General features: G+C 37.3%; 1 protein-coding gene across 7 annotated transcripts in view; it reads right to left on the bottom strand.

Annotated features, from left to right (window-relative positions):
* The window catches only part of slc8a1b (solute carrier family 8 member 1b), a 134071-nt gene that overhangs the window by 93416 nt on the left and 23978 nt on the right, over window positions 1–16677 (bottom strand). For 3 of the 7 annotated variants that reach the window (XM_048191133.1, XM_048191132.1, XM_048191131.1), the window contains exon 2: window positions 10548–12391. In XM_048191133.1, the coding sequence (XP_048047090.1) occupies window positions 10548–12364 (1817 nt within the window). In that variant the 5' untranslated portion in view covers window positions 12365–12391. Of the gene's footprint in view, window positions 1–10547; window positions 12392–12747; window positions 13039–13896; window positions 14379–16677 lie in introns of those variants that run through there. The other 4 variants (XM_048191135.1, XM_048191129.1, XM_048191128.1 and 1 more) reach the window with 4 other exon arrangements.

Below are 16677 nucleotides of genomic sequence, written 5' to 3'. Positions count from 1 at the left end.
ACACAAACTAACTCACTGCTCCTGACTGAGCCTTATTGCACCACTCTGGATTTAAAGAGGTCATATCTCAAACTTTCATGGCATTTTATATAATTTTCCTCTGAAGTCAACTTGTAATGTTTACAAAAGGTTTCTTGCACCATAATTTAGTTTTTATGACTATTTTCCACCCACTCTGTACCTCAAGCTTTTTTGTACTGTACATTCAAAACTATGTGCAAAGGACTTGAGATTATATATATATATATATATATATATATATATATATATATATATATATATATATATATATATATATATACAGTACAGTCCAAAAGTTTGGAACCACTAAGATTTTTAATGTTTTTAAAAGAAGTTTCGTCTGCTCACCAAGGCTACATTTATTTAATTAAAAATACAGTAAAAACAGTAATATTGTGAAATATTATTACAATTTAAAATAACTGTTTTCTATTTGAATATATTTCACAAAGTAATTTATTCCTGTGATGGCAAAGCTGAATTTTCAGCATCATTACTCCAGTCTTCAGTGTCACATGATCCTTCAGAAATCATTCTAATATGCTGATCTGCTGCTCAAGAAAAATTTAATGTGTACAATTGTACAAAATATTTGTGTACAATATTTTTTTTCAGGATTATTTGATGAATAGAAAGTTCAAAAGAACAGTGTTTATCTGAAATCTAATCTTTTGTAACATTATAAATGTCTTTACTGCCACTTTTGATTGATTTAATGCATCCTTGCTGAATAAAAGTATTCATTTCTTTAATTTCTTTTCAAAAAAATTAAAATAAAAATTCTTACTGACCCCAAACTTTTGAACGGTAGTGCATAATGCTACAGAAGCTTTGTATTTCAGATAAATGCTGTTCTTTTGAACTTTCTATTCATCAAGGAATCCTGAAAAAAAAAGTACACAACTGTTTTCAACATTGAAAATAATCATAAATGTTTCTTGAGCAGCAAATCAGCATATTAGAATGATTTCTGAAGGATCATGTTACACTGAAGACTGGAGTAACGATGCTGAAAATTCAGCTTTGCCATCACAGGAATAAATTACTTTGTGAAATATATTTAAATAGTACACAGTTATTTTAAATTGTAATACTATTTCACAATATTACTGTTTTTTACTGTATTTTTAATTAAAAAAATGTAGCCTTGGTGAGCAGACGAAACTTCTTTTAAAAACATTAAAAATCGTAGTGGTTCCAAACTTTTGGACTGTACTGTATATATATATATATATATATATATATATATATATATATATATATATATATATATATATATATATATATACACAGTCAAACCAAAATTTATTCAGACATTTCATTCATTATTACAGTTTATTCACTATAGTTTAAAAAAAAGGTAAAATATGACAAGATCTCAGAGTTAAACTGTGTCAGAAAAAAATCATCTTAATTATGTCAGATAACACTTAAGCAAAACATGGTCAGGTCAAAGTGTCTGAATAATTTTTGGTCCCAAATTTTTATCAATTTTAATGGTAGTCTACTGTATGAAGAATGTTGGGGTATAATATGTCACAGTTTACTTTATTTTGCAATCCTCACTTACATAAATGAACTATAGTGTCCTGCACCCACTAGTAAAAAATACAAAAAATGATATCTAGTGTCTGAATATTTTTTTGGTTTGATTGTATATATACATATACATTAGTGCTGTCAATCAATTAAAAAAAAATAACTAATTAATCACATCGCTATTAAAAACATTGGAGTTTCACAGTTTAATTTCACAGTTACTCTCCAAATTAATGCAGAAACAACTTAAAGACAGTATATTTTAAATATTTGTTTAATGGCATCTTTTTATGAATGAAGGCCAGTATCACTGATACTAATACTGGTACTGATGTCTCTATGAAAATTATTTAAAAAAATAATTATTGACATTCAACATTACAATTTAACTGAAAGCGATCATTTTCAACATTTATTAGGCTTTAAAAAAATAAGTGTAAATAAAAAAAATCAATCTTCACATAAATCCATTATAATAAATGTCATATTTACCAGTAGCCTTCCTACCTTTTTAACAGGTATAAAATATACAGAATTGAATAAAAGTTATCAAACACTTTACAGTCTTCACTGCATAAATTATAAATTAAATATAGATTAATCCTTATTAAAGCTTCAATTTTACCTTTGTTCTTTGATTAACATTAACGACAGACATCACGACAACGGTTTATTAGGCTGCTGTGATTTTAAGACCCGTCGCTGTCGAACATGACACAGATCGAAACTGCCATTTTGGTATAATTCTGTTTTATTGTTTGTTTAAGCACAAAAGACAACTCGATACTGGCACACAGCTTTCTGTACGAGTCTTGTACGAGTCACACAGATACGACATTCACAGACATTCTTGTTTGTCTTGTGGCGCTATATATATATATTTATCAGTCCAAAAGTTTGGAACAACTAAGATTTTTAATGTTTTTAAAAGAAGTTTCGTCTGCTCACCAAGGCTACATTTATTTAATTAAAAATACAGTAAAAAACAGTAATATTGTGAAATATTATTACAATTTAAAATAACTGTGTACTATTTAAATATATTTGACAAAGTAATTTATTCCTGAGATGCAAAGCTGAATTTTCAGCATCGTTACTCCAGTCTTCAGTGTAACATGATCCTTCAGAAATCATTCTAATATGCTGATCTGCTGCTCAAGAAACATTTATGATTATTTTCAATGTTGAAAACAGTTGTGTACTTTTCAGTTTTCAGGATTCCTTGATGAATAGAAAGTTCAAAAGAACAGCATTTATCTGAAATACAAAGCTTCTGTAGCATTATACACTACCGTTCAAAAGTTTGGGGTCAATAAGAATTTTTATTTTTATTTTTTTGAAAAGAAATTAAAGAAATGAATACTTTTATTCAGCAAGGATGCATTAAATCAATCAAAAGTGGCAGTAAAGACATTTATAATGTTACAAAAGATTAGATTTCAGATAAACACTGTTCTTTTGAACTTTCTATTCATCAAATAATCCTGAAAAAAAATATTGTACACAAATATTTTGTACAATTGTACACATTAAATGTTTCTTGAGCAGCAGATCAGCATATTAGAATGATTTCTGAAGGATCATGTGACACTGAAGACTGGAGTAATGATGCTGAAAATTCAGCTTTGCCATCACAGGAATAAATTACTTTGTTAAATATATTCAAATAGAAAACAGTTATTTTAAATTGTAATAATATTTCACAATATTACTGTTTTTACTGTATTTTTAATTAAATAAATGTAGCCTTGGTGAGCAGACGAAACTTCTTTTAAAAACATTAAAGATCTTAGTGGTTCCAAACTTTTGGACTGTACTGTATATATATATATATATATATATATATATATATATATATACTATTAATATAGTATCATAGTATTTGTTTTTACAAAGATGGGAGTGTTTATAATTAGAAAGTTGGCAAAAAACACCTAATTCTGTAATGAAGTGCCACCAGCAGTGTGACAAAAATTTTTAGTTTTAATTAAGTAAATCAACAAAGATCAAAACTGAGATGCGTTTTGTGAAAATAATTTTATTTTCTATATAAAGTCTCTAATTTTTTACTGTAAAAAGTTCAATATGGTAATTTCGTATTGCAATTTTTTGCAATATGAAATTACCTGACCTCTTCAGGGAAGAAAACTGGTCCTGTGCGAACAGAGCTTTAGTGTATGTTTATGCAGTATATCAAACTCTGCAATTTCACCAGAGCAAGTAAAAGCCTGTTTTCCTTAATATGCACACTCTAACCATTTCCTTTTTAATCCAGACACATTCATTCTGTGTAACTGGATGAAAAAGTGATTTCATTCCTCATGTTCAGGCCTATACTGAGTCTTTTTCCACATTCTCAGCACCACTGCGGGATTCTATACGCCAATTCTATATTGTTAAAACATGGAAAAACGCATGAATGCAGCCGAGAGTGTTGTGCTTGTACTGGTAACTGAAAAAATAACCAAATTAGCCAAAATATTTAATAAACAAACAAAATAAGAACCGGCATATGCATGAATAAAGGGTGTTCCAAATTACACAAAAATCAGCGCAGGCCTGGTCATGTATAAACATCTAAACAGGGCCCAGGTAGGAAAGAGAGAGAGAGAGAGAGAGAAAGTGGTATAATGGGTCCTACTCTATTATGTCCAAACACTATATGAAACTACTTCTGTAAATCAATTAGCTCCTAGCACAGGAAACCGATTTAAAAATGTGCTTTGGATCTATCTGTGTGACTACCGCTAGTCTTCTTGTGTAATATTTTAGGTCAAAAAGGAGAAACTCTTAAGGGGAAATAAAACACACACACACACACACACACACACACACACACACACACACACACACACACACACACACACACACACACAAAGTTTGTGTGTGTTCTCTGGTTACAGTAAATAGTAATAGCAGTGTTTTGGCAGAAGTAATCCCCACCTGTTAGCTCAGTGCCTGCCAGGGGAACTGAAATACAACAAACATTCCACCGCCTTCTCCGTTTCTCATCTTTTCTTCCTTTCTCATTTCTCCAATCCCCTATTACCTCCTCACCCACCTCTGTGAGAATGAACTCGACCAGAGTGACCCATAACAAACACACACACTAAAACCCGCACTGACAGAGAAACCAGAACAACCATAAACATTCACCCTCTTACTTTTTCTCTTAGACCTACAACACATACAATAAACTGAAAAACAAAGTGAGGGGAAAAAAAACATGATAATGAAAAAGAAAGACATTACAACATAGGAGAGTATTTGGGTAGTACATTTGAAATGAATGTGTCCCAAAGTGTGACATCTACAACTATTAATTATTATTCACACAAGATGATCACACTTATCACATAATATAATAATATTTAACTTGAGTACATTTTAACCTAAAGTATAAGTTAATATATAGTACACTTACTTTATCTATATTAAAACAAGCAAGAAAGGCATCAAGGCAGAAAGCACTGATAGAGCTGAAAGGGGACTGGAGCGAGTGAGACAGTGACAGTGTGTCGGGTATTCATTAGTGAGGCTTGACTCAGTTCTTGGGGTGAGTGAGGGTTCAGGATATCTGACAGAAACACTCCCTTCCCACCTGCACAGGAAGCTTATGTGCTAATCGAAACATCACTGTTAATAACCCTCTCATTACAGACGCGCAGTCTCTGCCCAGAATGTAACATTTTTCATGCCACTCTCAGAGTGAGAAAAAGAGAGAGAGAGAGAGAGAGACAGATGCCAACAGACAGCAGGAGAGAGAGTAAGAAAGCAAGAAATTATTTGAGACCAATTTAAAATCTTGGATAATATTGGGGTTCATTATTATTATTTAATGGAGTGCTATTATACACAGTAACGTATTACAAGCTGTACACATCATTAAGAACAGTAATCAGCTGCACTCATTACTTTTAAATATCATAATGATTTAAAATGAATGAATGATGCATACAGGTGAAGTGGAATTTTCTTCTTTGCTCCAACAGTTTATGGAAAATAAATAATATAAATATATTTTTCCTGCAACGTTTAACTGAATAATGTTATTCTTAATTGTCAATCATGAGACAGCTAATAGCCTTTAAATAGCATTTAAAGAGTGCTAATAAGTGTGTGCAAGCATATCTAGTGTGTGAGTGGATGTGTTACTGCATTGTGTGTTAAAAACAGCACATGGAAATCTTAAGGCCCCGCTCACAAACCAATGAGATGTCATGCATGAGTGTTTGTAAAATATTATTGTTGATAATTGCAGAAAGTCAGTGATGCTAATTTGGCAATTTAGCCGTTTCTTAAATACTTCTTGCCCTTGTGATAAAATATTTTCTGTTAAATTTTTTTGATAAAAAATATCATTTAGAAGGTTAAACATTTGAGTCACAAAAATGATGACAATAAAACAAAAAATATATAAATAAAAAAAAAAAAACCTAAAAAAAAATATATTTTTAGGTAAAAAATTAGACAAATAAAAACAATTATTTTAAAAAATAAAACTCGCAATAAAGTGATATATATATATATATATATATATATATATATATATATATATATATATATACACACACACACACACACACACACACACACACATACACACATATTGCAGTTATTATTAAATAATTGTTATTTTTACTGCGGTTATGTTTGTAGATAGATAGATAGATAGATAGACAGACAAATAGATAGATAGACAGACAGACAAATATATAGATAGATAGATAGATAGATAGATAGATAGATAGATAGATAGATAGATAGATAGATAGATAGATAGATAGATAGATAGATAGATAGATAGATAGATAGATAGATAGACAATATATTGTGCATCCCTGAAAATAAATCCCCGTCATGAACAATGTTGCCAAGTCCACAGATTTTCCACGGAATTGGGCTACTTTTAAATTGTTGCCGCAGGTTAATTTTTTTTTTCACGTGTCTAAGTTCTCACGGGGCATAACAATTTGCCACTCAGACCCACCCCCCAACAAAGAAAATCACATTGGGCTATTTTTGATTGGCCATTGGCTAGTTTTGTTGCGCAGACCTGGCAACCCTGGTCATGAATTCCATAAATATATATTTTGTCTGTGTAGCATTAAACAGTATATAAAAATGGTATAGCTACCACATTCGAACCAGTTTTAACCAAAATATATTTTAATCAATGTTACGAGAAGGCCCCTTGCATGGGGTCAGGGGCATCTCTTACGCCAGTGTCTAACTGTGTGTGGCGTCTATGTGTTGAATGAATGTTCTAGTTATGCTGTTTCCTGCAGCCGTTACTGGCTCTAATTAGACAGAGCAGATTAACACTTCAAAACTGACCCTGTGCCTCTTTCTTTCCCTTTCTCATTTTACCCATCTATAATTTACTCTCTCTTTGAATCTGTCCTTCTCTTCATCTTTCTCTTCCTTTTTCTTAACCTATTGCCAGAGTTGAAAAAATTACCATTTACCAAGCACCAAATGCTTCGGCAGGTGAATAATCTTGAGTTACTTGCAATTTAGCCAGTAACTCAAATAGAGTACATGGAAGTCGAACTGCAAGAATGACCCTCATAGACGTAATTGACATGAGCGATTCAAATCAAACCATCTAAACACCTAAACACCTAAAAGAAGTTAACATTACAAGTTTATCTACCCCAATCTTTTTATGTTTTTTGGTCTCCAAAGCACATAAAACAGAAATGTGGTCACCAAACTCATATGCATGGGGGGAAAAAAACAATTAAATAATTCCAAAATTAATATAAAACTAAAACTAGCCTATATTTTCTATTTTTCAAAAAATATACATTTATAAATTAAAATGCAGTTAAATGCAAAATATAAATTCATAGCCAGGTTGTTTCAAAACCTAGCAAGCTGTCCAGAGCATTATAGTCTGTGATGCCTAAAATGCTCTCCATGTCGGCAGCTCAAAAGGTTTTTAAACAGCCACTCTCTTATATTTTGTGTTAAGTTTCTTCATTAGCTATTTCTCGACACATTTCTCTCTCCCTTGTGTTTTGCCTTAATTTCTTGCTTCTTTCATTTTATTCGGAATCTGTCCAGTAGGACGGTCTGATGATTAAGTTGTCAGATACAGATACAGATGTCATTTGTCACACCGCTTTATAACATACACCTGCACGGTTATTGTATTTGCACACACATAATCCCATAAACAAGACTGCTTTATCTGATCTAAAGCTGATCTTAAGAACATCTTACCAGTGGCTGCTTCAAAATGACATCCACATACACACACACACACACACAACTGGATGACCATGTGCAAACCAGCAAACAACAGATGTGAAAGAATTAGAATGACTCTCCTTGCCACCTAGTGCCACCAATTTCATGAGCACAAAAGTCAAAATGCCAGTTAAAGCTGACAATGTACAGTAAATCTATGTGCACTGCACTGTTACTTAGCCAATATTTGTGGGAGATAATAAGTGGGATCTGGTGGAAATGAATACAGGGAAACCAAGATTGTGCTTCTTTTTTTTTTCTTAAAACTTTCAAAAAAATTCTGCATTTTATTTGCTACATCAATTAGAATTATGGAACTGAATTGGAAAGTAAAAGTCATTAAATGCAAAAACATAAAAGACACAATTTAACACAACCCTGATTTCATTAACACACTCATTTGCAGACTCTGCATATAGAATTTGTAATTTTTTTTTTTCTAAATTTACTGATTTCATGGGAAAATCTGCAGGACTGCAGTACTACACATTTATTGGGAGCTTTGTAGAACTTTGTGATTGACAAGTGCTCTAGCTCTGTGGAAATCTGCTTATCAGTTAATGCCAGCGCTCCTGACTCTTGGAATAATCCAATGGGAGTAAAGAAACTACAGGCCCACAAGGAGCTCAAACTTTAGTTCTGTGTTTCTCTAACAAACTGCGACACTGAAATTAGGGTGGAGTTTGCCTCAGGCTCTGGGATGTAGATCATCTATTTTCTCATTCCCTTTTACTTTTTTCCTTCTCTCTCTCTTTTCCAGAGCAATCCATTGTGCCTTGCATCTGGGTTGTGTTCAAGGGCATCGCAGCACGATGGTGCTTCACAGCCTTGTCTCCTTCTATGAGATCTGGCCTGGACTACTTAACATCCCATGATACCATCATACCCCTGAAACACAACCATTAGACCCAGAAGGCACCACAATAAAGGGCATATTGAACGGATATTTACCACATGAGTTTCAATCTGGATGATCTACTTTGTGACAGAGAGACCACACAATCCTGTAAGGAAAATAAAAAGTTGTGTATCTGCAAGCACATCTACGATGTTAACAGATTGGCAGTAAAGGAAGAGTTTGGCAGTCTATTCATCTTTCACTGACATCCAGAATGTTTCTAGTCAAATACTGTTTTGGAGCGAATAACTTTCACAGAGCTGTATTTAGTAAACAGAGCGTCCAAACGGTTCCAAAAGGGCTCAGAAAGTGCAATGAATCACGGTCCTGCACAGTGAGGTAACCCTGCATTCCAACCTTGTTCCACACTCATATTCCAGAATGCTGAGATAATGTTCTAATTATACGTTCTGGAAATTTTTAAGATCCCAAGGAAATCAAGACATCTGAGTTCTTGAATGCGAGTTGAGCTGCAAGACTAAAGTGGCCACAATCCTGTCTACAGCACAGTGCCTGACACACCCCCTATCCCTTCATCATTTCATTACAGGAGTGTTATTAAAATCCACTTAAAGGCACGCACAGCTTTGCTCTATGGAAAGTATGCAACAGGCCAACAGGCCCCTGAAAGTCTGACCCTCAACATCTGCTTTGAATCTGGTTAAAATATACACGGCCCTGTTACAATCGGTCACTGTGCTTGCCTAACGCCTTGTATACCAGGACAGATGGACAGTTTTCTGTTTTACTATATGTATTATGCAGACGGGCTGATTATTCACTTACAATAACCTTTGCTCAGGTGCAGGAGACATGTTAGAGATAGCTTTGAGGCTTCCCTCTCATGTCAAGAAACAGTTTGTCAGCAAACAACAAAACACACTTGCTCTATGATCTGTAGCCTAGAAAATTGGTTGTCATAATGTCAGAATGGCAAATCTATGGGATTTGCATAGAGAGAAAACTGGGCAAACACTGTTAAAAAATTCTAGACTAAACCAGCCTAAGCTGGTTTGCTAGTCTTTGCTGGTTTAAGTTGGTCTCCCAGCCTGGACAAGATAGTGTTTATATGGGTGGCCAGCTGGAAAAGTGCTCCAAACTCACCTAATCCAGCCAACAAACCAGCCTGTCCAAGATTGGGAGACCAAATAAGACCATCTTAGTTTGGTTTAAGATGTTTTTTGATATATTCATGACATAAGCTACACGCATCCATGCAACATCTCCAGAAAGGAAAAACTCAAGTCAAAGGCTATGGTCAAAAGCAAAAAGAAGTCTCATTAAACATTGCGCAAACACTACACAAAGCAGTCAATAAATAAAATTATTAATAAATAAACAGGATACAAAACAGTTAAACATCTGCCAAACAGGATATTATAAATCATCATGATTCACGCTGACTGAGGAATCAGGCTTTGAGGCTAAAATCTAAAGAGAGAGAATTGTGAATGAAAGATACATGAAAAGATGGAGAAGAGGAGAAGATGAGGAGTAGATCTGGGGATTTTCTTTTTGATGACATCCTCCATCGGCTGCTCTTTGCACACAATGCTTCTGATATCATAGTGACATCACAATGATGTCACACAGCAAAATACTTAGCATCAAGCATGCTGCTCTATCAGGCACATACAATTCAAAAACATCTTACATGCATTACTTTCCTGTTCTGACAAAGCACTATACTAATACAAATGAAATCCAGATTTTGAATTTGAAAAAGTTCTAAAATGTGATTTCTTAACAGTGATATTTTAGGAGTGACACGTCAGGACAGGAACCTAAATTCAATAAAAACACATTTTACTGTAAATAGGAGACTATGACTTACAAGATTTCGTCGTTTTGGAACTCCAATACACCATGGGAGTCTTCAAAGTCCTCTCCCCCTCCACGGGCAGTGCCCTCGACGGTTTTATACGGCAGTGACACCACCCCACGGGCGCCAGATGTACGCAGGACCTTCACTTCCATGACACCCACACTCTCACTAACGTGGGTGACTGGCTCTTCAAATGTGAAGATTCCAGCATGGTCATCGTCAAAGATGGTGACTGTTGCTGTGGAGGGCACACCGAGGGTTGCGATGGTCTCCACGTGATTGGTTTCAGTGGCCTCTGGCTCATCACCCTCATGAAGCACACGGACATTGCTGAGGTGGATAAGGAAGTTCTCATCCTCTTCAAAGATGTCATCGTCAATAATTCCAACTCGGATCTCCTTCTGCGTCTCACCTGGCTTGAAAATGACAGTGCCTTCAGTGAATTCATAGTCTGAGCCGGCATTTGCAGTTCCGTCTTCCGTGCGGAATTCCACCGACACAGTCTGGCTGAGATCGCCTCCACGCCGAACCACATTCACCGCCACAGTTCCACAGTTTTCCAGGCACTGGTAAGAACCAGGGTCAAAAAAGATCTTAGAAATCGGGTCATTCTCACCAGTGTCACTGCGCACCTCGTGCATGCTCACTGCTTTACGAGCCTGGTCCGCCGCATGCTTCTTTAGAATGTTACCTGCTCCAGTCATCAAGCGAGTCGCCTGGCATCGGTAGAATGCACGGCTCTTCTGCTGCTGGCTGAGCACCTGGTAATTAGCGAGTTCAATCAACTGCTCTACTTCTTTATCCGGATGTTTCTGCTTCAGTTCCTTCAGGATCTTTGCCATTTCACGTCTAGCTTCCTCCTCATCTAGGTCTTTGTCCTCAAGTTCCAGAGCCAGTGTTCCATCCAAGAAGTCCACTGCGTGAGAGTTCAGCATCTTCCCATCCATCTCAATATCCACCTTGGACGGCAGAGGACGGTCCCCCTCCGTCTCGATGATCATGCCACGGTGCTTGCCGGCTCGGTATCGCTTGTAAACGTACTTGTAAAACAGGAGCCGGCGGTCAGCGATCCAAGCGAAGACCACGCAAATAGGAAAGAAGAAAAGAGTGAGAAGACCCTCCCACACCTGGACGATGCCAGGCGAGATAACAGCCAAGATCAGGTAGAGCCACAAGTAGGCGAAGATGCTCCAAGCGGCGGTGACGAAGAAAACACGCAAGTGTTTCACTTTGCGATGCTCTCCGTCGGGCACCACGTAGACACAGATTCCAATGATGACGAACATGTTGAAAGCTGCACTGCCGACTATGGTAGAGGGTCCGAGGTCACCAGCTTCAAAGTTATGGCCGCACACTTCAATGACCGAGAGCAGAATCTCAGGAGCAGAAGACCCCAGAGCCATGAGGGTGAGGTTGGACACAGTTTCATTCCAGATGCGTACAGTTGTGGTGGTCGTTTCACCATTCGGTTTCTTAATGGTGATCTCCTTCTCCTGAGAGGTGATGACCTCGATGGATGCCATGAAGCGGTCAGCAATAATCGAAACTCCCAGAAACATGTATACCAGTGCCACAAAGTAAACAGTGGCCCGGGCAACCTTGTCCCCAAAGGAAGGGTTTGGGGGCTCCCACACCGGAAGGATGACTCCAGGTGAGCATGTGACAATCCCACCACAGGACAAAGACTTGTTGGCAGGAGAACTATGATCTTGGCTGTGGTCTGGAGCGTGTTCCGCTGTCACATGGTGGACGCTGAAGAGCAGTATCACCATGACTAGACACTGAAAGCTCAGGAAGAGGTGCGGGGAGGTCTCACGATGCCTCATCGTTCCTTACTCGGTGACAAACTTCTGCTATAATACAAAGAGAAAAGGAGGAAGAAGAGAAAACAGAGAAAAACAGATTAGCAACTATTGAAATGAAACCAGGACGGTGATCACCAACAAGCACCAACATACGTGTTGTCAAAAATGATTGCTATATTATGGGGTGTCTGACACTGATTCAAGTCTGATATTTTTTGGAACATTTTAACAGTATTTACTGAAAGCCACATTCCAGAAATGTTAGATAAAAAAAATCATTCTGGAGCATCTGGACGTAATTATGCATTTGCTGCATTTATTTATCAATTCAATCAGCAGGTTCATTTCAACAGAATGCATAAAAATCCAGATGCTCCTTTAAGCCTAGTGCTGAATGACATTACATTATGCAAGGTGTTTCTTCTTTAAAAAGTGCAATTAGTCCACAGCGTAGTGTAGATCCAAAAAATAATCCAGTGAAGTTCAGGTTGGGACGCTGGTGGCTTGACTGCAAGCAAGCAGTCCAGAATTCAAAAGATGCCTGCAAAATGCATCATCAGACAAAGGGTGACAATCGGCCCTTGAGGCAAGAAGATGAAACACTTGCTCATGGTGCAAAACACATGCATGGACACACACACCCACAGTCTCACACACACTCATATCTGCAGTCATCAATGGCAGTCATCATCAGCACTATGCACGGCAAAATCTTAGAGATCTTACTCACACATTCATATGAAACTAAAACACTTAGCTACTAATAGGCCTGCATAATTATATAATAATGTGCATTTCAGTAGCTTTAACGATCGTTTAACCTCGGTTTAGTGATCTGAAATACAAAAGAACCGAACAAACAGCGCTTTAATTCAGCACTGCTCAGATCTCGCTCACTCTCATTCACATCTACCGCAACCTACTGCTCTCATTCAGCACCTCTACCCTATCCACTGATGAAACATCTGTTATCCTACATCCTAGGCGTTGCGGACCTGCATAATTTCTTATCGGGGATAACAATTTCGTATTGTTCGGATAAAACGGTGGCCTCAAGGGCTTTTTTTCGCGATGTGTTCAAGGAGGCTCTCGAGACCGGATCGTGTTTAATACAACTTTCACGTGCACATTAGACATTAGAATCCCGTAAAACGATGTGAAGGCGAACACCCGGTTAAATCATCATCTGCGGGCCACTGCGGACCGGACCGCACCGGACGGGCACCAGAGCGCACCTCTGTATCAAAACGGGTCACTCTCCGTAATGATTATATGAATGTGATACCTACTCGGTTTGTCTGTAGCCCCCCGTATTAACCCTCGTGCAACGATACCGCCACCATTAAGCTCCATGCAATCCCATTATATATAATTATATGCTATATATCTTTATATATAATCCTTATTATATACTACACACACAAATATTATATATATATATATATATATATATATATATATATATATATATATATATATATATATATATATATATATATATATATATATATATTACATACACACACACACACACACATATAATGTGCTCTTACCGTAACGGTGCTCTGTGAAGTAGTAAGTCTGAGCGGCAGCAGGAGTGTTAACGGAGACAGTGCTTGTCGGAAGCCGTCAGTAGTATCCCAGCTCGCATTAGTTTAGGTTTTTATATATGATATGCAGGAAAGATTAGAGACCCACGCGAGTATTATATGCACCCTCCGATTTCCATACACGCGTTTGTTTTTTTCCCCAAACAGACCCGTAGCGATCAAATATCTGATGCTTTATCAGCAAATCTATGAGAGCTGAAATGTGCGTGCGAGTTCTTCCTCATTCTTCCCTCTCTCGGCTGGTTCAGTCTGTGTGTGACTGTGCGTGAGTGAGTGTGTGAGCGAGCGTGTGCGCGCGTGCCGCGGAGCCTCGCGCTCTGAGTGGGATACGCGCGCTGCGTTCGAGAAGAGAAAGAGAAGAGAAAAAAAGGAGAGAGCGGAGATTCTGCTTTAACGTTTGTGTTTTTTCTTCCCTCCCTTTGTTGCCATCATACACATGTATGTATGCAAGCCCTTTATCCGTGTTACTGATGATCAATGAATGAATTATCAGCCACTAACAAGGACGGTGACCATGTGATGCAATACCGGTTTCTTTTGTAGTGGTGTAATGCATCACACACTCGACATCTCTGCAACCTCTCCAGCCGGCTGTATAACCACTGCATTCTATGATGAACTTTTTCTTTTTTTTTTTCTGTGAGCAGTAAAGGGGAAATCTACTCATTTCGCGAAGCGGTTGTTTGGGTCTTAATACGTTTTATATATAGGCTAATATTTCTGTTCTTCGTCTATTAAAATAACTTATTTTTACCTTGTTGAAAAAAACAGCATATGCTGGTAAGGTAGGTTTTGAAGCTGGTATGCTGGTTTGAGCTGGTTTATGCTGGTCCTATGTTGGTCCAATGCTGGTCCTATGCTGGACCAGCATAGGACCAGCTCAGGACCAGCATAGGACCAGCTCAGGACCAGCATGGACCAATTTAGGACCAGTAGGACCAGCACTTGACCAGCAAAAATCCAGCTCAAACCAGCATACCAGCTTCAAAACCTACCTTAAAGGATAGTTCACCCAAAAATGAAAATTTGATTTTATCTGCTTACACCCAGGGCATCCAAGATGTAGGTGACTTTGTTTCTTCAGAAGAACACAAATGATGATTTTTAACTCCAACTGTTGCCGTCTGTCAGTCAAATAATGGTAGTGGATGGGAACTTCTACTATAAGAGTAAATAAAACTTGCATAGACAAGTCCAAATTAAACCCTGCGGATCGTGACGACACATTGATGTCCTAAGACACGAAACGATCTGTTTGTGCGATAAACCGAACAGTATTTATATCATTTTTTAACTCTAATACACCACTATGTCCAACTGCATTCAGCATTCGCTTAGTGATGTCTGATCGCGCTCTGACAACGGCAGTGATGTCTCGCGCATATACTTCAATGAGTGTCAGACATCACTGCCGTTGTCAGAGCGCGATCAGACCTTACTAACGAGTGCTGAATGCAGTTGGACATAGTGGTGTATTAGAGTTAAAAAATGATATAAATACTGTTCGGTTTATCGCACAAACCGATCGTTTCGTGTCTTAGGACATCAATGTGTCGTCACGATCCGCAGGGTTTAATTTGGACTTGTCTATGCAAGTTTTATTTACTCTTATAGTAGAAGTTCCCATCCACTAGCATTATTTGACTGACAGATGGCAACGGTTGGAGTTAAAAATCATCATTTGTGTTCTACTGAAGAAACAAAGTCACCTACATCTTGGATGCGCTGGGGGTAAGCAGATAAACATCAATTTTTCATTTTTGGGTGAACTATCCCTTTAACCAGCATATGGTGGTTTTTTTAACAGGGTAGCTAGCCCAATTTTTAAGTCCAATGATACACTTTTACAATCCGCTCACTCATCATTTTTCAAATAATCACGAAAAAGAGTGTCTGATATAATCAATAAGATTCTCGGTTCAGTAGGGGCAAATTCCAATCGGAGGTGAGCATCCCTATGTCCTACTCACTTCAAAGGGCAGAGCCCTTGAAGTGGGGACTAAGCAGGGCACTAATGCGTCATAATGAAGCCGTTTGGAACACACTTGGAGAAGGGAGCAATGAAAGACCACGTCATTTCCTCATTAGCTTCACATTGAATGTTACCCACAACACTAGACAGCGACAAGAGCAATATCTTATTATTGCTGTTAATATGATACAAATAAATGTTATAATTAAGTTTTTTAAAACATGCTTTATATGCATGTTCCTGATCTGCTCTTAACATAATAAGTTAAGGATTAAAGACAAAGCATAAACATTTCTTACCTATGAACCATTTTAAAAACTTCATATGAATGCATGACGAAAATGTATGTAATATATCACAACAAAACAAACCAACTTGAATTATTCTGTTTAACTCAAACTCTGCCGCCATTTATAGATTTAAAATGAATCGCAAGGGCTTGACACCACTGATCTATATAGGCTCTGTCCCAAAAGGCATCCTAAACACTCGCGGTCTTCCCACGAGTCTGCACATTCATCATGTAACGCCGCTTTGACTGTCAGGAAGAAGTCTGCTGCAGAGCTCGCTTCAGTGCGGGCGAACATCATTGAGGGCGCATATCAACTGCAAAGAGGGTGCTTCTGAAACCTAAATTGACAAATGGGACTTAACGGACACACGCACACGGCAGCCATTGTAAGTCTACAAGACCAAAAGTGCACATGAAGTGTGCCATTTGGGCCTATATAGAGCAGTGCTTGACACCCTAG

The sequence above is a fragment of the Megalobrama amblycephala genome, linkage group LG5 (genome assembly GCF_018812025.1).
Source record: "Megalobrama amblycephala isolate DHTTF-2021 linkage group LG5, ASM1881202v1, whole genome shotgun sequence".
Taxonomy (NCBI): Eukaryota; Metazoa; Chordata; class Actinopteri; order Cypriniformes; family Xenocyprididae; genus Megalobrama; species Megalobrama amblycephala.
The sequence above is the reverse complement of the archived record's forward strand: the minus strand, read 5'-3'. Positions and strand labels throughout refer to the sequence as shown.